The 21,279-nt window shown below is 45.6% G+C and overlaps 1 protein-coding gene across 1 annotated transcript in view; it reads left to right on the top strand.

Annotated features, from left to right (window-relative positions):
- Positions 1 to 21,279, top strand: part of IPO4 (importin 4) — a 62,328-nt gene that overhangs the window by 36,607 nt on the left and 4,442 nt on the right. The window contains exons 17-27 of the mRNA XM_059491422.1: positions 279 to 387; positions 5,306 to 5,408; positions 7,201 to 7,304; positions 7,403 to 7,480; positions 8,626 to 8,683; positions 9,160 to 9,238; positions 10,010 to 10,194; positions 11,705 to 11,746; positions 12,621 to 12,985; positions 14,932 to 15,058; positions 16,220 to 16,315. Coding sequence (XP_059347405.1) covers positions 279 to 387; positions 5,306 to 5,408; positions 7,201 to 7,304; positions 7,403 to 7,480; positions 8,626 to 8,683; positions 9,160 to 9,238; positions 10,010 to 10,194; positions 11,705 to 11,746; positions 12,621 to 12,985; positions 14,932 to 15,058; positions 16,220 to 16,315 — 1,346 coding nt within the window. The remainder of the gene's footprint in view (positions 1 to 278; positions 388 to 5,305; positions 5,409 to 7,200; positions 7,305 to 7,402; positions 7,481 to 8,625; positions 8,684 to 9,159; positions 9,239 to 10,009; positions 10,195 to 11,704; positions 11,747 to 12,620; positions 12,986 to 14,931; positions 15,059 to 16,219; positions 16,316 to 21,279) is intronic.

Below are 21,279 nucleotides of genomic sequence, written 5' to 3'. Positions count from 1 at the left end.
GGGGTTACTGGTTTGGACTGGTTCTTACTGGTTTGTACTGGTTTGTACTGGTTTGTACTGGTTTATACTGGTTTATACTGGTTTATACTGGTTTATACTGGTTGTTATTGGTCTGTACTGGTCTCTACTGGTTTATACTGGTTTATACTGGTTCATACTGGTCTGTACTGGTTCTTACTGGTCCATACTGGTTTGTACTGGTCCATACTGGTTTATACCGGTCCATACTGGTTTATACTGGTCCATACTGGTTCTTACTGGTCTGTGCTGGTTTCCAGAGGTTCTGGCTGCCCTTGGCCCCGCCCACGTGGGGGAGGGGCTGCTGGAGGCGCTGGAGCTCGCGCTGCCATTGGCCGACGGCGGCGACCCCGAGGCCACCAGGGTCACGTGAGTCAGAATTCCCCAAAATTCCCCAAAATTCCCCAAATTTCCCCCCAAAAATTCCCCAAAATTCCCCTCAAAATTCCCCGAATTTCCCCCCAAAAAATTCCCCAAAATTCCCCAAATTTCCCCCCAAAAAATTCCCCAAAATTCCCCAAATTTCCCCCCAAAAATTCCCCAAAATTCCCCCCAAAATTCCCCGAATTTCCCCCCAAAAATTCCCCAAAATTCCCCAAAATTCCCCCCAAAAATTCCCCAAAATTTCCCCCCAAAAATTCCCCCCAAAAATTCCCCAAAATTCCACAAAATTCCCCAAAATTCCCCCCAAAAATTCCCCAAAATTCCCCAAAATTCCCCCCAAAAATTCCCCAAAATTTCCCCCCAAAAATTCCCCCCAAAAATTCCCCAAAATTCCACAAAATTCCCCAAAATTCCCCCCAAAAATTCCCCAAAATTCCCCAAAATTCCCCCCAAAAATTCCCCAAAATTTCCCCCCAAAAATTCCCCCCAAAAATTCCCCAAAATTCCACAAAATTCCCCAAAATTCCCCCCAAAAATTCCCCAAAATTCCCCAAAATTACCCGAATTTCCCCCCAAAAAATTCCCCAAACTTCCCCCAAAAAATTCCCCAAAATTTCCCCCCAAAAATTCCCCAAAATTCCCCAAAATTTCCCCCCCAAAAATTCCCCAAAATTCCCCCAAAAAATTCCCCAAAATTTCCCCCCCAAAATTCCCCAAAATTCCCCAAAATTCCCCAAAATTCCCCCCAAAAATTCCTCAAAATTCCCCAAAATTTCCCCCCAAAAATTCCCCAAAATTCCCCAAAATTTCCCCCCCAAAATTCCCCAAAATTCCCCAAAATTCCCCAAAATTCCCCAAAATTTCCCCCAAAAAATTCCCCCAAATTCCCCAAAATTCCACAAAATTCCCCAAAATTTCCCCCAAAAAATTCCCCAAAATTTCCCCCAAAAAATTCCCCAAAATTCCCCCACCCAAAATTCCCCAAAATTTCCCAAAATTCCCCCCAAAAATTCCTCAAAATTCCCAAAATTCCCAAAATTTCCCCAAAAAAATTCCCCAAAATTCCCGAAAATTTCCCCCCAAAAATTCCCCAAAATTCCCCAAAATTTCCCCCAAAAATTCCCCAAAATTCCCCAAAATTTCCCCCCAAAAATTCCCCAAAATTCCACAAAATTCCCCAAAATTCCCCCCAAAAATTCTTCAAAATTCCCCAAAATTACCCGAATTTCTCCCCAAAAAATTCCCCAAAATTCCCGAAAATTTCCCCCCAAAAATTCCCCAAAATTCCCCAAAATTTCCCCCCAAAAATTCCCCAAAATTCCCCAAAATTCCCCAAAAAATTCCCCAAATTTCCCCCCAAAAATTCCCCAAAATTCCCCCAAAAAATTCCCCAAAATTCCCCCCAAAAATTCCCCAAAATTCCGCCCAAAATTCCCCGAATTTCCCCCCAAAAAATTCCCCAAAATTCCCCAAAATTCCCCAAAATTCCCCAAAATTTCCCCCCAAAATTTCCCCCCAAAAAATTCCCCAAAATTCCCCAAAATTCCCCAAAATTTCCCCCCAAAAAATTCCCCAAAATTCCCCAAAATTTCCCCCCCAAAAATTCCCCAAAATTCCCCAAAATTTCCCCAAAATTCCCCCAAAATTCCCGAAATTTCCACCAAAAAATCGCCCCAAAAACGGCCAAAAAAAAAAAAAGAAGGGAAAAAAAATGGGGGAAAAATAGGAGAAAAAATGGTTAAAAGCGGCAGAAAATAAAATATTAAAATTCCCTGAAAAAAAATTTTTAATAAAAATTCCCGAGTTTCCTGAAATTGCCCCCCCAAAAAAAAAAAAAATTCCTCAATTTTTTATTTTTTTTTTCTGGGAAAAAAGGGGTTAAAAAATCATGAAAAAAAGGGGGAAATGAGCAAAAAATTGGGGGAAAAAACCCTCAAAATTCCATGGAAAATTAAAGGGGACTTGGTGGAATTCACGCAATTTTAACAATGTTGGAAAATTCCCAAAGTTTTCCCAAAAAATTGGGAGGAAAAAAAATCCCCAAAAATTGGGGAAAACAGAGGGAAAAGTGAAATTCTCCTGATTGGCCACGCCCACTCCGCTTAAGCCACGCCCACACCACCCAAGCCACGCCCCCACACACAATTGGCCACGCCCATCTTATTAAAACCAAGGCCACGCCCACTTTATGCAAGCTCCGCCCATCCCTCTTATGACACGCCCAGCTCATCCAAGCCCCACCCACTCTATGCAAGCCACGCCCCCACACATTTGGCCACGCCCCTTTTTTGTGCCTTTTGGTCACTCCCAGTCACTCCCAGTCCATCCCAGTCCATCCCAGTTCATCCCAGTAACCCCAGATCCTCCTCCCAGTACAACCCAGTCCCTCCCAGTACAAACCAGTAACCCAAAACCCCCTCCCAGTTCATCCCAGTACAACCCAGTCCCTCCCAGTATAACCCAGTCCCTCCCAGTTTGATCCCAGTCCTTCCCAGTCCATCCCAGTACAACCCAGTTTGTCCCAGCCCATCCCAGTCCCATTCCCAGTTCGCTCCCAGTCCGTCCCAGTATAGCCCAGTCCCATTCCCAGTTCATCCCAGTTTGCTCCCAGTCCGTCCCAGTATAACCCAGTCCATCCCAGTCCATCCCAGTATAACCCAGTTTGTCCCAGTCCCATTCCCAGTTCGCTCCCAGTCCCTCCCAGCCCCATTCCCAGTCCATCCCAGTCCCTCCCAGTATAACCCAGTTCCCTCCCAGCCCCATTCCCAGTCCCGCCCAGTTCGATCCCAGTTTGCTCCCAGTCCCTCCCAGTCCATCCCAGTATAACCCAGTATATCCCAGTATATCCCAGTTCCCCCCAGCCCCATTCCAAGTCCCTTCCAGTCCCTCCCAGTATAACCCAGTCCATCCCAGTCCATCCCAGTATAACCCAGTCCCTCCCAGTCCATCCCAGTATATCCCAGTATAACCCAGTCCATCCCAGTCCATCCCAGTATAACCCAGTCCCTCCCAGTCCATCCCAGTATATCCCAGTATAACCCAGTCCATCCCAGCCCCATTCCCAGTATATCCCAGTCCATCCCAGTATAACCCAGTATAACCCAGTCCATCCCAGTATAACCCAGTCCGTCCCAGTCCCTCCCAGTCCCTCCCAGTATATCCCAGTATAACCCAGTCCATCCCAGTATATCCCAGTGTATCCCAGTATATCCCAGTATAACCCAGTCCATCCCAGTATAACCCAGTCCATCCCAGTATAACCCAGTCCATCCCAGTCCATCCCAGTAGATCCCAGTATATCCCAGTATAACCCAGCCCCATTCCCAGTCCATCCCAGTATATCCCAGTATAACCCAGTCCGTCCCAGTATATCCCAGTCCATCCCAGTCCATCCCAGCCCCATTCCCAGTCCCTCCCAGTATAACCCAGTATAACCCAGTCCATCCCAGTATAACCCAGTCCATCCCAGTCCCTCCCAGTATATCCCAGTATAACCCAGTCCGTCCCAGTATATCCCAGTCTGTCCCAGTCCATCCCAGTCCATCCCAGCCCCATTCCCAGTCCATCCCAGTATATCCCAGTATAACCCAGTCCGTCCCAGCCCCATTCCCAGTCCATCCCAGTATATCCCAGTCCATCCCAGTCCATCCCAGTCCATCCCAGTCCATCCCAGTATATCCCAGTATAACCCAGTCCATCCCAGCCCCATTCCCAGTCCCTCCCAGTATATCCCAGTCTAACCCAGTCCGTCCCAGCCCCATTCCCAGTCCATCCCAGTATATCCCAGTATAACCCAGTCCGTCCCAGTCCCTCCCAGTCCCTCCCAGTCCCTCCCAGTCCATCCCAGTCCATCCCAGTCCGTCCCAGCCCCATTCCCAGTCCCTCCCAGTATATCCCAGTATAACCCAGTCCATCCCAGTATATCCCAGTATATCCCAGTATAAACCAGTCCATCCCAGTATATCCCTGTATATCCCAGTATAACCCAGTCCATCCCAGTATAACCCAGCCCCATTCCCAGTCCATCCCAGTATACCCCAGTATAACCCAGTCCATCCCAGTATATCCCAGTATATCCCAGTATATCCCAGTCCCTCCCAGTACACCCCAGTCTAACCCAGTCCATCCCAGTATACCCCAGTATATCCCAGTCCATCCCAGTACACCCCAGTCTAACCCAGTATATCCCAGTATAACCCAGTCCGTCCCAGTATATCCCAGTCCATCCCAGTCCATCCCAGCCCCATTCCCAGTCCCTCCCAGTATAACCCAGTATAACCCAGTCCATCCCAGTATAACCCAGTCCATCCCAGTCCCTCCCAGTATATCCCAGTATAACCCAGTCCGTCCCAGTATATCCCAGTATATCCCAGTCCATCCCAGTCTATCCCAGCCCCATTCCCAGTCCATCCCAGTATATCCCAGTATAACCCAGTCCATCCCAGTATATCCCAGTATATCCCAGTATAACCCAGTCCATCCCAGTATAACCCAGCCCCATTCCAAGTCCATCCCAGTATACCCCAGTATAACCCAGTCCATCCCAGTCCATCCCAGTATATCCCAGTATAACCCAGTCCGTCCCAGTATATCCCAGTCCATCCCAGTCCCTCCCAGCCCCATTCCCAGTCCCTCCCAGTCCATCCCAGTATATCCCAGTCCATCCCAGTATAACCCAGCCCCATTCCCCGTCCCTCCCAGTATATCCCAGTATAACCCAGTCCATCCCAGTACATCCCAGTATATCCCAGTCCCTCCCAGTCTATCCCAGTCCATCCCAGTACACCCCAGTCTAACCCAGTATATCCCAGTCTATCCCAGCCCCATTCCCAGTCCCTCCCAGTATAACCCAGTCTATCCCAGTCCCTCCCAGTACACCCCAGTCTAACCCAGTCCGTCCCAGTCTGGCGCTGCTCGCGGCCGTCTCGGAGCTGTTGGGGGCGGGGACGGCGCCGCTGCTGCCGCGGCTGCTCCCGGTGCTGCAGGGGGCGCTGCGCCCGCCCGCGGTGAGTGCGTTTGAACTGGTTTGGACTGGTTTGGACTGGTTTGGACTGGTCTGGACTGGGACGGGGGCTGGGCTTACTGGGACGGGGTCTGGGGTTACTGGTTTGGGCTGGGGATGGACTGGGAGGGGATTAAAGGGTTAAAAATGGGGAAAAATGGGGAAAAATGGGGGTTTTTCTATACTGGTTTGTACTGGTTTGTACTGGTTTGGGGTCGGGAGTTACTGGTTTGTACTGGGAATGGACTGGGGGGGGGTTTGGGGGTGCTGGGAGGGGATTAAAGGGATAAAAATGGGGAAGAAATGGGGGAAAAACAGGGGAAATTGGGGATTTTTCTATACTGGTTTGTACTGGGTTATACTGGTTTGGACTGGTTTGGACTGGGACGGGCTCTGGGGTTACTGGTTTGGGGTCTGGGGTTACTGGTTTGGACTGGGGATGGACTGGGAGGGGATTAAAGGGTTAAAAATGGGGAAAAATGAGGAAAAATGGGGGTTTTTCTATACTGGTTTGTATTGGTTTGTACTGGTTTGTACTGGGATGGGGTTTGGGGTTACTGGTTTGTACTGGGAATGGACTGGGAGGGGGTTTGGGGTTACTGGTTTGTACTGGGAATGCAGTGGGATGGACTGGGAATGAACTGGGAGGGGATTAAAGGGTTAAGAACGGGGAAAAAAGGGGAAAAATGGGGGGAAAAACGGGGGAAATTGGGGATTTTTTATACTGGTTTGTACTGGTTTGTACTGGTTTGTACTGGGACGGGGTTTGGGGTTACTGGTTTGTACTGGGGATGGACTGGGATGGACTGGGAGGGGGTTTGGGGGTACTGGGAAGGAATTAAAGGGTTAAAAATGGGGAAAAATGGGGGAAAAAGGGGGAAAATGGGGATTTTTCTATACTGGTTTGTACTGGTTTGTACTGGTTTGTACTGGGAGGGGGTTTGGGGTTACTGGTTTGTACTGGGAATGGACTGGGAGGGGATTAAAGGGTTAAAATGGGGAAAAAAGGGGAAAAAATGGGGGAAAAACGGGGGAAATTGAGGATTTTTGTATACTGGTTTGTACTGGTTTGTACTGGTTTGTACTGGGACGGGGTTTGGAGTTACTGGTTTGGACTGGGATGGACTGGGATGGACTGGGATGGACTGGGATGGACTGGGATGGACTGGGAGGGCGTTTGGGGGTACTGGGAGGGGATTAAAGGGTTAAAAATGGGGAAAAATGGGGAAAAAATGGGGGGAAAAATGGGGGAAAAATGGGGGAAATTGGGGATTTTTCTATACTGGTTTGTACTGGTTTGTACTGGTTTATACTGGTTTGTACTGGGACGGGGTTTGGGGTTACTGGTTTGTACTGGGAATGGACTGGTTTGGGGTTTGGGGGTACTGAGAAGAAATTAAAGGGTTAAAAATGGGGAAAAATGGGGGAAAATGGGGATTTTTCTATACTGGTTTGTACTGGTTTGTACTGGTTTGTACTGGTTTTGGGGCTGGGGTTACTGGTTTGTACTGGGAGGGGGCTGGGGGTGCTCCAGACTGGTTTATACTGGTCCATACTGGTTTATACTGGTCCATACTGGTTTATACTGGTTCATACTGGTTCATACTGGTCCTTACTGGTTCATACTGGTCCAGACTGGTTTATACTGGTCCATACTGGTTTATACTGGTCCATACTGGTCCATACTGGTTTATACTGGTCCATACTGGTTTATACTGGTCCATACTGGTCCATACTGGTTTATACTGGTCCATACTGGTTTATAGTGGTTTATTCTGGTCTCTGTTTCCCCCCAGCCGCCCTCGGACGCTCCTGATTGGCTGCTCGGTCTCCATGACGACCTGGAGGGGGCGGAGCCTATGGAGGATGACGCAACCACGGAGTGGGCGGAGCCTGAGGAGTGAGCGGGCGTGGCCCGGGCGGGGTGGGCGTGGCTTGGGGGGCGGGAATCAGACAATGCCCATTTATGGTCGTGCCACGCCCCCTTTCCCCTCACAGGGCGGAAGTGGGCGGAGCTTTCGCCGGATTGGCCGAGGCGGCGCTGGGGGCGCTGGGGGACCTGGCGGAGAACTGCGGGTAAGTGGGATATACTGGGATATACTGGTTTATACTGGGAGGGACTGGGAGGGACTGGGATGGACTGGGATGGACTGGGATATACTGGGATGGACTGGTTTATACTGGGATATACTGGGATATACTGGGATGGACTGGGAGGGACTGGGATGGACTGGGATGGACTGGGATATACTTGGATATACTGGGAGGGACTGGGATATACTGGGATGGACTGGGATGGACTGGGATATACTGGGATATACTGGGATATACTGGGATATACTGGTTTGTACTGGTTTATACTGGTTTATACTGGGATATACTGGGATATACTGGTTTATACTGGTTTATACTGGGATATACTGGGATATACTGGTTTATACTGGGATATACTGGTTTATACTGGTTTATACTGGGATATACTGGGATATACTGGGATATACTGGTTTATACGGGGATGGACTGGTTTATACTGGTTTATACTGGTTTATACTGGTTTATACTGGGATATACTGGGATATACTGGTTTATACTGGTTTATACTGGGATATACTGGGATATACTGGGTTATACTGGGATATACTGGGATATACTGGGATATACTGGTTTATACTGGTTTATACTGGGATATACTGGGATATACTGGGTTATACTGGGTTATACTGGGATATACTGGTTTATACTGGTTTATACTGGTTTATACTGGGATATACTGGGATATACTGGGTTATACTGGGATATACTGGGTTATACTGGGATATACTGGGATATACTGGTTTATACTGGGATATACTGGTTTGTACTGGTTTATACTGGGATATACTGGGATGTACTGGTTTATACTGGTTTATACTGGTTTATACTGGGATATACTGGTTTATACTGGTTTATTCTGGGATATACTGGTTTATACTGGGATATACTGGCTTATACGGGGATGGACTGGTTTATACTGGGATATACTGGTTTGTACTGGTTTATACTGGTTTATACTGGGATATACTGGGTTATACTGGTTTATACTGGGATATACTGGGTTATACTGGTTTATACTGGGATATACTGGTCCGTACTGGTTTATACTGGGATATACTGGTTTATGGTGGTTTATACTGGTCCATACTGGTCCGTACTGGTCCATACTGGTTTTTACTGGTTTCCAGCTCCGCCTTCCTGCCCTACCTGGAGCCCTCGCTGGACGCCATCTTGGACCTGACCCAGGTGAGCCCGAACCAGTACAGACCAGTACAAACCAGTACAGACCAGTGACCCCCCAAAACCCCTCCCAGTACAAACCAGTAACCCCAAACCGCTCCCAGTACAAACCAGTAACTCCCCAAAACCCCTCCCAGTACAAACCAGTGACCCCAAACCCCAAACCAGTACAAACCAGTAACCCCAAACCCCCTCCCAGTACAAACCAGTAACCCCAAACCCCAAACCAGTACAAACCAGTAACCCCCCAAAACCCCTCCCAGTACAAACCAGTGACCCCAAACCCCATCCCAGTACAAACCAGTAACCCCAGAGCCCATCCCAGTACAAACCAGTAACTCCCCAAAACCCCTCCCAGTATAAACCAGTAACCCCAAACCCCAAACCAGTACAAACCAGTAACCCCAGAGCCCCTCCCAGTACAAACCAGTAACCCCAGAGCCCATCCCAGTACAAACCAGTAACTCCCAGTTTCCCCCCAGTTTCCCCAGCCCCAGGTCCGAGGCGCCGCCTACGAGGCCCTGGGGAGCCTCTGCTGCTGCGGGAGGGACGCCCAGACTGGTTTGTACTGGTTTGTACTGGTTTGGGCTCTGGGGTCACTGGTTTGTACTGGTTTGGGCTCTGGGGTTACTGGTTTGTACTGGGATGGGGTTTGGGGTTACTGGTTTGTACTGGTTTGGGCTCTGGGGTTACTGGTTTGTACTGGGATGGGGTTTGGCGTTACTGGTTTGTACTGGTTTGGACTGGTTTGTACTGGGAGGGGCTCTGGGGTTACTGGTTTGTACTGGTTTGGGGTTTGGCGTTACTGGTTTATACTGGGAGGGGATTTGGGGTTACTGGTTTGTACTGGGAGGGTTTTAAATGGGTCCATACTGGTCCGTACTGGTCCATACTGGTCCATACTGGTTTATTCTGGTCCATACTGGTCCGTACTGGTCCATACTGGTCCGTACTGGTCCATACTGGTTTATTCTGGTCCATACTGGTCCATACTGGTTTATTCTGGTCCATACTGGTCCATACTGGTCTGTACTGGTCCATACTGGTCCATACTGGTTTATTCTGGTCCATACTGGTTTATTCTGGTCCGTACTGGTCCGTACTGGTCCATACTGGTCCGTACTGGTCCATACTGGTCCATACTGGTCCGTACTGGTCCATACTGGTCCATACTGGTTTATTCTGGTCCATACTGGTTTATTCTGGTCCGTACTGGTCCGTACTGGTCCATACTGGTCCGTACTGGTCCATACTGGTCCATACTGGTCCATACTGGTCCATACTGGTCCATACTGGTTTATTCTGGTCCATACTGGTCCGTACTGGTTTCAGGCCCCTCCCCCTCCCAGCACGAGGCGTTCCGCGCCCTCCTGGGCGGGGTCAGGAAGGACCCGGAAGTGGGCGGGGCCCTGGCGGCGGTGGGCGGGGTCGGCCGGATCCTGCAGCCGCCGGGCCACGCCCACAAGGAGTGGCTGGAGCCCATTGGACGGGCGCTGTGTGACGTCATCACCGGGGAGGTGAGGAGGGGGGGGCGGGGCTTGAATATTCAGGGGTAGAATGGGAGGGGCTTAAATGAGGTGGGCGGGGCTTTAGGGGGCTTTAATTAATGTGCTGTGGGCGTGGCGTAGCTGAAGTGGGCGGGGCTTGATTGAACAGTGGGGTGGATTGAGAAGGGGCGTGGCTTAAATTACGTGGGCGTGGTCTAAAAGGGCCAATACAGGGAATGTGGGCGTGGCTTTGTCACGTAGGCGTGGTCTAAATTTTGGTAACACTGAAATGTGGGCGTGGCCTAAACGGGTTAATGCGGAAGTGTGGGCGTGGTTTAAATGGTATGGGCGTGGCCTAAGTGGGCCTAAACGGAAATGTGGGCGTGGCTTAAGCGATGTGGGCGTGGCCTAAATGGGCAATATGGAGATGTGGGTGTGGGTTTATTATGTGGGCGTGGTCTAAATGGTTTTGAAATTGGAATGTGGGCGTGGCTTAGATATTGTGGGCGTGACCTCAAGAGTTAAACAGTGGAGATGTGGGCGTGGCTTTTTATATGGGCGTGGCCTAAGTGGGTTAATGGAGGGAAGGTGGGTGGGGCTTTAATAAATGGGCGTGGCCTAATATGGGTTGATATGGAAACGTGGGCGTGGCCTAAATTGGGTTGGGATACGTATGTGGGCGTGGCTTAAATGATATGGGTGTGGCCGAAAGGGGTCTGTAGTAGAAACATGGGCGTGGCCTAAATGATATGGGTGTGGCCTAAATGGGTTTATAGTAGAGAAGTGGGCGTGGCTTTAACGATGTGGGCGTGGTTTTAATGGGTTAGTGCTGAAATGTGGGCGTGGCCTAAATGGGTTGCTATGGAAATGTGGGCGTGGTTCAGATAATGGGGGCGTGGCCTAAATGGGTTAATACAGAAAGGTGGGTGTGGCTTAATAAGGGAGACGTGGCATAAATTGGGTCGATATCAAACTGTGGGCGTGGCCTAAGAGATATGGGCGTGGCCTAACTGGGTTATTATGGAAAGGGGGGGCGTGACTTAATCATGTGGGCGTGGCCTGAACTGGGTTGATATGGAGGTGTGGGCGTGGCTTTTGTAATGTGGGCGTGGTCAAAGTGGGTAATATTGAATTGTGGGTGTGGCTTAGTAATGTGGGTGTGGCCTTAACTGGCGCGTGAATGTGGGCGGGGCCAAAATGTGCTAATATGGAAATGTGGGCGTGGCCCAAACGGGTTGATACAAAAAATGTGGGCGTGGCTTAAATAATTTGGGTGTGGTATATTCGAATTATAGCGAAATGCGGGCGTGGCTTAAGAAATGGGAGGGGCTTAACTGCTTGTGGGCGTGGCTTAGGGGTTGATTAGTGTCATGGGCGTGGTGTTAAGGAATGTGGGCGTGGCCTAAACGGTGGGAGGGGCTTAAAACGCATTGGGTTGTGGCCTGAAGGGTTTTAACCAATGGGGCGGGGACTGGAGGAGTTGTGGGCGGGGTGTTAACGGGGTGGGCGTGGCCTAATGAAGCCCCTCCCCCCTTTCCAGATCGCCTGCCTGAGATCCCGGGGGGACGACGGCGACGACGAGGTGGGGGAGGGGCTCCCAGTCCGTTCCCAGTACAAACCAGTATAAAAAAAAAATCCCCGTTTTTTTCCCCATTTTCCCCCATTTTTAACCCTTTAATCCCCTCCCAGTAACCCCAGAGCCCAAACCAGTACAAACCAGTACAGAAAAATCCCCATTTTTCATCATTTTCCCCCATTTTTAACTCTTTAATCCCCTCCCAGTTTGTCCCAGTCCCCTCCCAGTTCGCTCCCAGTACAAACCAGTAACCCCCGACCCCAAACCAGTACAAACCAGTACAAACCAGTATAGAAAAATCCACTATTTTCATCATTTTCCCCCATTTTTAACTCTTTAATCCCCTCCCAGTTTGTCCCAGTTCCCTCCCAGTTCATTCCCAGTACAAACCAGTAACCCCAGAGCCCAAACCAGTACAAACCAGTATAGAGAAATCTCAAATTTTCATCATTTTCCCCCATTTTTAACCCTTTAATCCCCTCCCAGTTTGTCCCAGTTCCCTCCCAGTTCAAACCAGTAACCCCAAACCAGTACAAACCAGTACAAACCAGTACAAACCAGTATAGAAAAATCCCAATTTTTCCCCATTTTTTCCCCATTTTTCCCCATTTTTAACCCTTTAAATCCCTCCCAGTGTCCCCAAACTCCCTCCCAGTACAAACCAGTAACCCCCGACCCCAAACCAGTACAAACCAGTACAAACCAGTACAGAAAAATCCCCATTTTTCATCATTTTCCCCCATTTTTAACCCTTTAATGCCCTCCCAGTTTGTCCCAGTCCCCTCCCAGTCCATTCCCAGTATAAACCAGTAACCCCCAACCCCACCCCAGTACAAACCAGTACAAACCAGTACAAACCAGTTTCCCTCTCCACCTCCAGACCTCTCAGCGCTCCGAGCTCCGCGAGACGGCCTCCGATTGGCTGCCGGAAGTGGGCGCGGCCATGGCCCGCGAGGGCTTGGCCGGCACCGGAGGGGGCGTGGCCTTCCCGCCCCGCCTCTTCCGCCGCATCCTCCCCCCGCTATTGGCCGCCCTGGCCGACCCCGCCCACCCGGGGGCGCGGTCCTGGGCGGCCGCCGTGATTGGCCAGCTGGGCCACGCCCTGGGCCCCGAGGCCACGCCCTTTTTGCCGGATTTGGGTCCCGCTTTCCGATTGGCCGTCGGGGATCGGGACGACGAAGTCAGAGCCAACGCCTTCTACGCCATTGGTCGGATCGGGGAGGCCGTGGGACACGCCCACCATGAGTATCCACCAATCAGAGTGAAGCGGGAGGGGTTTGAGGATAAGCCACGCCCGCCAGCCTTAAACTCCGCCCACCAGCCTTAAACCCCTCCCATATTTCCATGAAGTCACTTAAGCCCCTCCCACCCCTATTAAACCCCACCCACCACACTTTAACTCCTCCCACATTTCCATAAAAGGAGTTAAGCCTTTCCCATCATCCTTAAGCTCCTCCCACTGTCCTTAAACCCCGCCCATTTCACTCAGACCACGCCCACAACACCATTAAAGGCTTTAAGCCCCGCCCACATTTCCTTAAAATGCTTTAAGCTCCTCCTAGCAAACACAAGCCCCGCCCACATTGCTTTTATAGGCGTTAAACCCCTCCCACATTTTCTTTAAAGGCTTTAAGCTCCTCCCACCGCTTTTAAACCCCGCCCACGATCCCTTATAATGCTTTAAACCCCTCCCACCACTTTTAAGCCCCGCCCACATTTATTTAAATGGCTTTAGACCCCGCCCACATTCCCTTAAATGGCTTGAGGCCCCTCCCACCACCTTTAGACCCCGCCCACATTCCTTTAAATGGCTTGAAACCCCGCCCACGCTCCGTTTAAGGCCCTTAAACCCCTCCCACCACATTTAAGCCCCGCCCACATTCCCATAAAAGGCTTCAGGCCCCTCCCACCACACTTAACCCCGCCCACAGATTACTGAATCTCCCTAAACCCCGCCCACATTCCCATTAAACGCTTTAAACCCCGCCCACATTCCCTTAAATGGCTTCAAACCCCTCCCACTCTCCTTTAAACCCCGCCCATCTTTTCAAGCCACACCCCCATCCCCATACAAAGCCCTGAAGCTCCGCCCCCATTCCCACATAAGGCCACGCCCCGCCCACATACCCATAAAAGGATTCAGGCCCCTCCCACCACACCAAACCCCACCCACAGATTACTGAATCTCCCCAAACCCCGCCCACATTGCCATTAAACGCTTTAAACCCCGCCCACATCCCCTTAAATGGCTTCAAACCCCTCCCACTCTCCTTAAACCCCGCCCATCTTTTCAAGCCACGCCCCCATCCCCATACAATGCCCTGAAGCTCCGCCCCCATTCCCACATAAGGCCACGCCCCGCCCACATTCCCATAAAAGGCTTCAAGCCCCTCCCACCGCACTAAACCCCACCCACATTTCCTTAAATCTCCCCAAACCCCGCCCACATTCCCGTCAAACGCTTTAAACCCCGCCCACATTCCCTTAAATGGCTTCAAACCCCTCCCACTCTCCTTTAAACCCCACCCATCTTTTCAAGCCACGCCCCCACCCCCATACAATGCCCTGAAGCTCCGCCCCCATTCCCATATAAGGCCACGCCCCGCCCACATACCCATAAAAGGATTCAGGCCCCTCCCACCGCACCAAACCCCACCCACAGATTACTGAATCTCCCTAAACCCCGCCCACATTCCCGTCAAACGCTTTAAACCCCGCCCACATTCCCTTAAATGGCTTCAAACCCCTCCCACTCTCCTTAAACCCCGCCCATCTTTTCAAGCCACGCCCCCCTCCCCATACAAAGCCCTGAAACCCCGCCCCCATTCCCACATAAGGCCACGCCCCGCCCACATTCCCATAAAAGGCTTCAAGCCCCTCCCACCACACCAAACCCCACCCACAGATTACTGAATCTCCCCAAACCCCGCCCACATTGCCATTAAACGCTTTAAACCCCGCCCACATCCCCTTAAATGGCTTCAAACCCCTCCCACTCTCCTTAAACCCCGCCCATCTTTTCAAGCCACGCCCCCATCCCCATACAATGCCCTGAAGCTCCGCCCCCATTCCCATATAAGGCCACGCCCCCATTCCCATATAAGTCCAACCCCCTCTCTAATTTCCATACAAGCCCCTCCCCCTTTCTTTCCAAGCCCCACCCCCTTTTTTTTCCTTAATTGGGCGCTCAGGGGGGCGTGGCCGGGGGCGGAGCTCTGTAGCCACGCCCTGCGCCCCGCGGGGGGGGAGGGGCCGGGGCGTGTCCGTGACAACGCGGTGGCGGCGCTGGTGAGGCAGCCGGGGTTGCCATGGCAACGGGTGAGCGTTACTGGTTTGGACTGGGAGGGAACTGGGAGCGAACTGGGAGGGGCTCCGGGGTCACTGGTTTGTACTGGTTTGGACTGGTTTGGGGTTGGGGGTTACTGGTTTGTACTGGGAATGGACTGGGAGGGGCTTTGGGGGTACTGGGAAGGAATGAAAGGGTTAAAAATTGGGAAAAATGGGAAAAAATGGGGATTTTTCTATACTGGTTTGTACTGGTTTGTACTGGTTTGTACTGGGATGGGCTCTGGGGTTACTGGTTTGTACTGGTTTGGAGTTTGGGGTTACTGGGAGGGGGTTAAAGGGTTAAAAATGGGGAAAAATGCGGAAAAATGGGGATTTTTCTGTACTGGTTTGTACTGGTTTGGGGTCGGGTGTTACTGGTTTGTACTGGGAGGGACTGGGAGGGACTGGGATCAAACTGGGCCGTACTGGTTTGAACTGGGATTGGGTTTGGGGGTACTGGGAAGGAGTTAAAGGGTTAAAAATGGGAAAAAATGGGGGGAAATGGGGATTTTTCTATACTGGTCCGTACTGATTTGTACTGGTTCTTACTGGTTTATACTGGTTTGTACTGGTTTGTACTGGTTTGTACTGGGATTGGGATGAACTGGGAGCGGATTTGGGGCTTTAAAATGGGGAAAAATGGGCAAAAAATGGGCTAAAAATGGGATTTTTTCGGGGTTTTTTCTGCTTATACTGGTCCGTTCTGGTCTGTACTGGTTTGTACTGGTCTGTACTGGTCTGTACTGGTTTGTACTGGTCTGTACTGGTTTGTACTGGTTTGTACTGGTTTGTACTGGGATTGGGATGAACTGGGAGTGGACTTGGGGCTTTAAAATGGGGAAAAATGGGCAAATAATGGGATTTTTTTTGGTTTTTTTCTGCTTTTACTGGTCCGTACTGATTTGTACTGGTTCTTACTGGTTTATACTGGTTTGTACTGGTCTGTACTGGTTTGTACTGGTTTGTACTGGGATTGGGATGAACTGGGAGCGGATTTGGGGCTTTAAAATGGGGAAAAATGGGCAAAAGCTGGGCCAAAAATGGGATTTTTTCGGGGTTTTTTCTGCTTATACTGGTCCGTACTGGTCTGTACTGGTTTGTACTGGTTTGTACTGGTTCTTACTGGTTTGTACTGGTTTGCACTGGTTGCAGGCCCTGCCCCTGGTGCTGGGCTCGCTGCCGCTCACGGCGGATCTGGAGGAGGAGGCGCCGGTGCTGCGGTTCCTGCTGGGATTGGGGCCCGACAGGGTGAGACCCAAAAACGCCAAAATTCACCCCAAAATCTGCTCCGAAATCAACCAAAAGTGAAGGAAAAATGGGGGGAAATTGGGGAAAAACGGCGGAAAAATTGGGGGGAAAAATTGGGAAAAACTCAGGGAAAAATCAGGAAAAATTGAGTTTAAATCGGGGGAAAATTGAGATTTATTTGGGGAGAAATTGGGGAAAAATTGGAGAGAATTTGTGGGAAAAATTGGGAAAAAATCAGGGAAAAATCAGGAAAAATTCATTTTAAATCTGGGGAAAATTGAGATTTATTTGGGGAGAAATAGGGGAAAAGTTGGAGAAAATTTGTGGGAAAAGTTGGGGAAAACTCAGGAAAAAATCAGGAAAAAATTGAATTTTAATCTGGGGAAAATTGAGATTTATTTGGGGAGAAATAGGGGAAAAGTTGGAGAAAATTTGTGGAAAAAAATCAGAAAAAATTTAGGAAAAAATCAGAAATAATTCAATTTAAATTTGGGGAAAATTGGAGAAAATTCGTGGAAAAAATTTGGAAAAAATTTAGGGAAAAATCAGAAAAAAATGAATGAAAATCTGGGGAAAATTGAGAGATATTTGGGGTAAAAATAGGAGAAAAATTGGAGGAAATTTGTGGGAAAAAATTGGAAAAATTTCAGGAAAAAATCTGGAAAAATGGAGTTTAAATTTGGGGAAAATTGAGATTTATTTGGGGAGAAATTGGGGAAAAATTGGAGAGAATTTGTGGGAAAAATTGGGAAAAAATCAGGGAAAAATCAGGAAAAATTCAATTTAAATCTGGGGAAAATTGAGATTTATTTGGGGAAAAATAGGAGAAAAATTGGAGAAAATTTGTGGAAAAAAAAAGAGGATATTCAGGAAAAAATGAGGAAAAATTGAATTTTAATCTGGGGGAAATTGAGATTTATTTGGGGAAAAATTGGGGAAAAATTCGAGAAAATTGTGGAAAAAAAAGGAGAATATTCAGGAAAAAATCAGGAAAAATTGAATTTTAATCTGGGGAAAATTGGAGAAAATTCGTGGAAAAAATTTGGAAAAAATTTAGGGAAAAATCAGGTAAAATTTAATAAAAATCGGGAGTAATTGAGATATGTTTGGGGAAAAATAGGAGAAAAATTGGAGAAAATTTGTGGAAAAAAATCGGAAAAATTCAGGAAAAATTCAATAAAAATCCGGGGAAAATTGAGAGATATTTGGGGGAAAATAGGAGAAAAATTGGAGAAAATTTGTGAAAAAAATCAGGAAAAATTGGGAAAAAATCAGGAAAAATTCAATTTAAATTTGGGGAAAATTGAGAGATATTTGGGGGAAAATTGGAGAAAAATTGGAGAAAATTTGTGGAAAAAATGGGGAAAAATTTGGAAAAAATCAGGAAAAATTTAATAAAAATCTGGTGAAAATTGAGAGATATTTGGGGAGAAATTGGAGAAAAATTGGAGAAAATTTGTGAAAAAAATCAGAAAAAATTTAGGAAAAAATCAGGAAAAATTGAATTTTAATCTGGGCAAAATTGAGAGATATTTGGGGAAAAATAGGAGAAAAACTGGAGAAAATTTGTGTGAAAAAAATTGGAAAAATTTTAGGAAAAAATCAGAAAAAATTCAATCAAAATCCAGGGAAAATTGAGAGATATTTGGGGAAAAAATAGGAGAAAAATTGGAGAAAATTTGTGGAAAAAAATCGGAAAAATTCAGGAAAAAATCAGGAAAAATTGAATTTAAATCTGGGGAAAGTTGAGATTTATTTGGGGAAAAATAGGAGAAAAATTGGAGAGAATTTGTGGAAAAATGGGGAAAAATTTAGGAAAAAATCAGGTAAAATTTAATAAAAATTGGGGGAAAATTGAGAGATATTTGGGGGAAAATTGGAGAAAAATTGGGAAAAAAATTGGAAAAATTTAGGAAAAAATCAGGAAAAATTCAATAAAAAAGTGGGGAGAATTCAGAGATATTTGGGGAAAAATAGAAGAGAAATTGGAGAAAATTTGTGGAAAAAATCAGGAAAAATTCAATAAAAAACCAGGGAAAATTTGAGATATATTTGGGGAAAAAAATAGGACAAAAATTGGAGAAAATTTGTGGAAAAAAATCGGAAAAATTTGGAAAAAATCAGGATAAATTCAATAAAAATCTGGTGAAAATTGAGAGATATTTGGGGAAAAAATAGGAGAAAAATTGGAGAAAATTTGTGGAAAAAATCAGGAAAAATTCAATTTAAATTTGGAGAAAATTGAGAGATATTTGGGGGAAAATTGGAGAAAAATTGGAGAAAATTTGTGGAAAAAAATCGGAAAAAAATTGGAAAAAATCAGAAATAATTCAATAAAAATCTGGTGAAAATTGAGAGATATTTGGGGAGAAATTGGAGAAAAATTGGAGAAAATTTGTGAAAAAAATCGGAAAAAATTTGGAAAAAATCAGAAATAATTCAATAAAAATCCAGGGAAAATTGAGAGATATTTGGGGGAAAAATTGGAGAAAATTTGTGAAAAAAATAGGGAAAAATTTAGGAAAAAATCAGGTAAAATTTAATAAAAATCTGGGGAAAATATGGAGTTATTTGGGGAAAAAATAGGAGAAAAATTGGACAAAATTTGTGAAAAAAATCAGAAAAAATTAGGAAAAAATCAGGAAAAATTGAATAAAAATCCAGGGAAAATGGAGAGATATTTGGGGAAAAAATAGGAGAAAAATTGGAGAAAATTTGTGGAAAAAAATTGGAAAAAATTTGGAAAAAATCAGAAATAATTCAATAAAAATCCAGGGAAAATGGAGAGATATTTGGGGAAAAAATAGGAGAAAATTTGTGGAAAAAAATCAGAAAAAAATTAGGAAAAAATCAGATAACATTTAATAAAAATCTGGTGAAAATTGAGAGATATTTGGGGAAAAATTGGAGAAAAATTGGAGAATAGTTGTGGAAAAAAATCGGAAAAAATTTGGAAAAAATCAGAAATAATTCAATAAAAATCCAGGGAAAATTGAGAGAGATTTGGGGAAAAGTTGGAGAAAAATTGGAGAAAATTTGTGGAAAAAATGGGGAAAAATTTGGAAAAAATCAGGAAAAATTTAAGAAAAATTGGGGGAAATTGAGAGATATTTGGAGAAAAATTAGAGAAAATTTGTGAAAAAAATCAGAAAAAATTTAGGAAAAAATCAGGAAAAATTGAATTTTAATCTGGGCAAAATTGAGAGATATTTGGGAAAAAATAGGAGAAAAACTGGAGAAAATTTGTGTGAAAAAAATTGGAAAAATTTTAGGAAAAAATCAGAAAAAATTCAATCAAAATCCAGGGAAAATTGAGAGATATTTGGGGAAGAAATAGGAGAAAAATTGGAGAAAATTTGTGGAAAAAAATCGGAAAAATTCAGGAAAAAATCAGGAAAAATTGAATTTAAATCTGGGGAAAGTTGAGATTTATTTGGGGAAAAATAGGAGAAAAATTGGAGAGAATTTGTGGAAAAATGGGGAAAAATTTAGGAAAAAATCAGGTAAAATTTAATAAAAATTGGGGGAAAATTGAGAGATATTTGGGGGAAAATTGGAGAAAAATTGGGAAAAAAATTGGAAAAATTTAGGAAAAAATCAGGAAAAATTCAATAAAAAAGTGGGGAGAATTCAGAGATATTTGGGGAAAAATAGAAGAGAAATTGGAGAAAAGTTGTGGAAAAAATCAGGAAAAATTCAATAAAAATCCAGGGAAAATTTGAGAGATATTTGGGGAAAAAATAGGAGAAAAATTGGACAAAATTTGTGAAAAAAATCAGAAAAAATTTGGAAAAAATCAGAAATAATTCAATAAAAATCCAGGGAAAATGGAGAGATATTTGGGGAAAAAATAGGAGAAAATTTGTGGAAAAAAATCAGAAAAAAATTAGGAAAAAATCAGGTAAAATTTAATAAAAATCTGGTGAAAATTGAGAGATATTTGGGGAAAATTGGAGAAAAATTGGAGAAAATTTGTGGGAAAAATGGGGAAAAATTTAGGAAAAAATCAGGAAAAATTTAAGAAAAATTGGGGGAAATTTGAGAAATATTTGGGGAAAAAATAGGAGAAAAATTGGAAAACTTTGGGGAAAATTAATTAAAATTTGAGGGAAAAAATTCCGAGAAATTCGAGGGAAAATGGAAGAAATAATTGGGAAAAAACGGGTGAAAATTTGGGGGAAAATTGGAGAAAATTCAGGGGAAAAATTGAAAAATGAAAATAGAAAAAAATTTTGGAGGGCAGAAATTGGGCGGAAAAAATGAGAAATTTTGGATAAAAAATTGGGAAAAAAATTGGAAAAATATTTGGAAATTTAAAGGAAAAATTGCAAAAATTGAAAATAAAAAATTTGGGAAAATTTGGGGCAAAACAGGAGAAAATGGGGAGAAAAATGGGGGAAAATTCAGGAAGAAATTGGAAAAATTGGAGGAAAAATGGAGAAAAAAGAGAAAATTCTTGGGGAAATTTGGGGGGAAAAATTGTGGAAAAATGCAGGAAAAATGCAGGAAAATTCAGGAATAAATTGGGAAAATCTGAGAAAATTTTGGGGAAAAAATTGAAAAAATTTGGGGGGAAAAATGGGAAAATTTTGGGAAAAAATTGGGAAAATTTGGGGAAAATTGGGGTGAATGTGAGAGAAAAAGAGGGAAAATTGGACAAAAATTGTGAAAAAAATTGGAAAAATATTTGGAAATTTAAAGGAAAAATTGCAAAAATTGAAAATAAAAAATCTGGGAAAATTTGGGGCAAAACAGGAGAAAATGGGGAGAAAAATGGGGGAAAATTCAGGAAGAAATTGAAAAAATTTGAGTAAAAGTGGAGGAAAAAAGAGAAAATTCTTGGGGAAATTTGGGGTAAAAAATTGAGAAAAAAATGAAAAAATTGTGGGGAAAATGCAGGAAAAATGCAGGAATAAATTGGGAAAATCAGAAAATTTTGGGGAAAAAATTTGGGGGAAAAATGG

The sequence above is a fragment of the Ammospiza nelsoni genome, chromosome 34, assembly GCF_027579445.1.
Source record: "Ammospiza nelsoni isolate bAmmNel1 chromosome 34, bAmmNel1.pri, whole genome shotgun sequence".
NCBI lineage: Eukaryota > Metazoa > Chordata > Aves > Passeriformes > Passerellidae > Ammospiza > Ammospiza nelsoni.
This window is presented reverse-complemented; position numbering and strand designations above follow the sequence as displayed.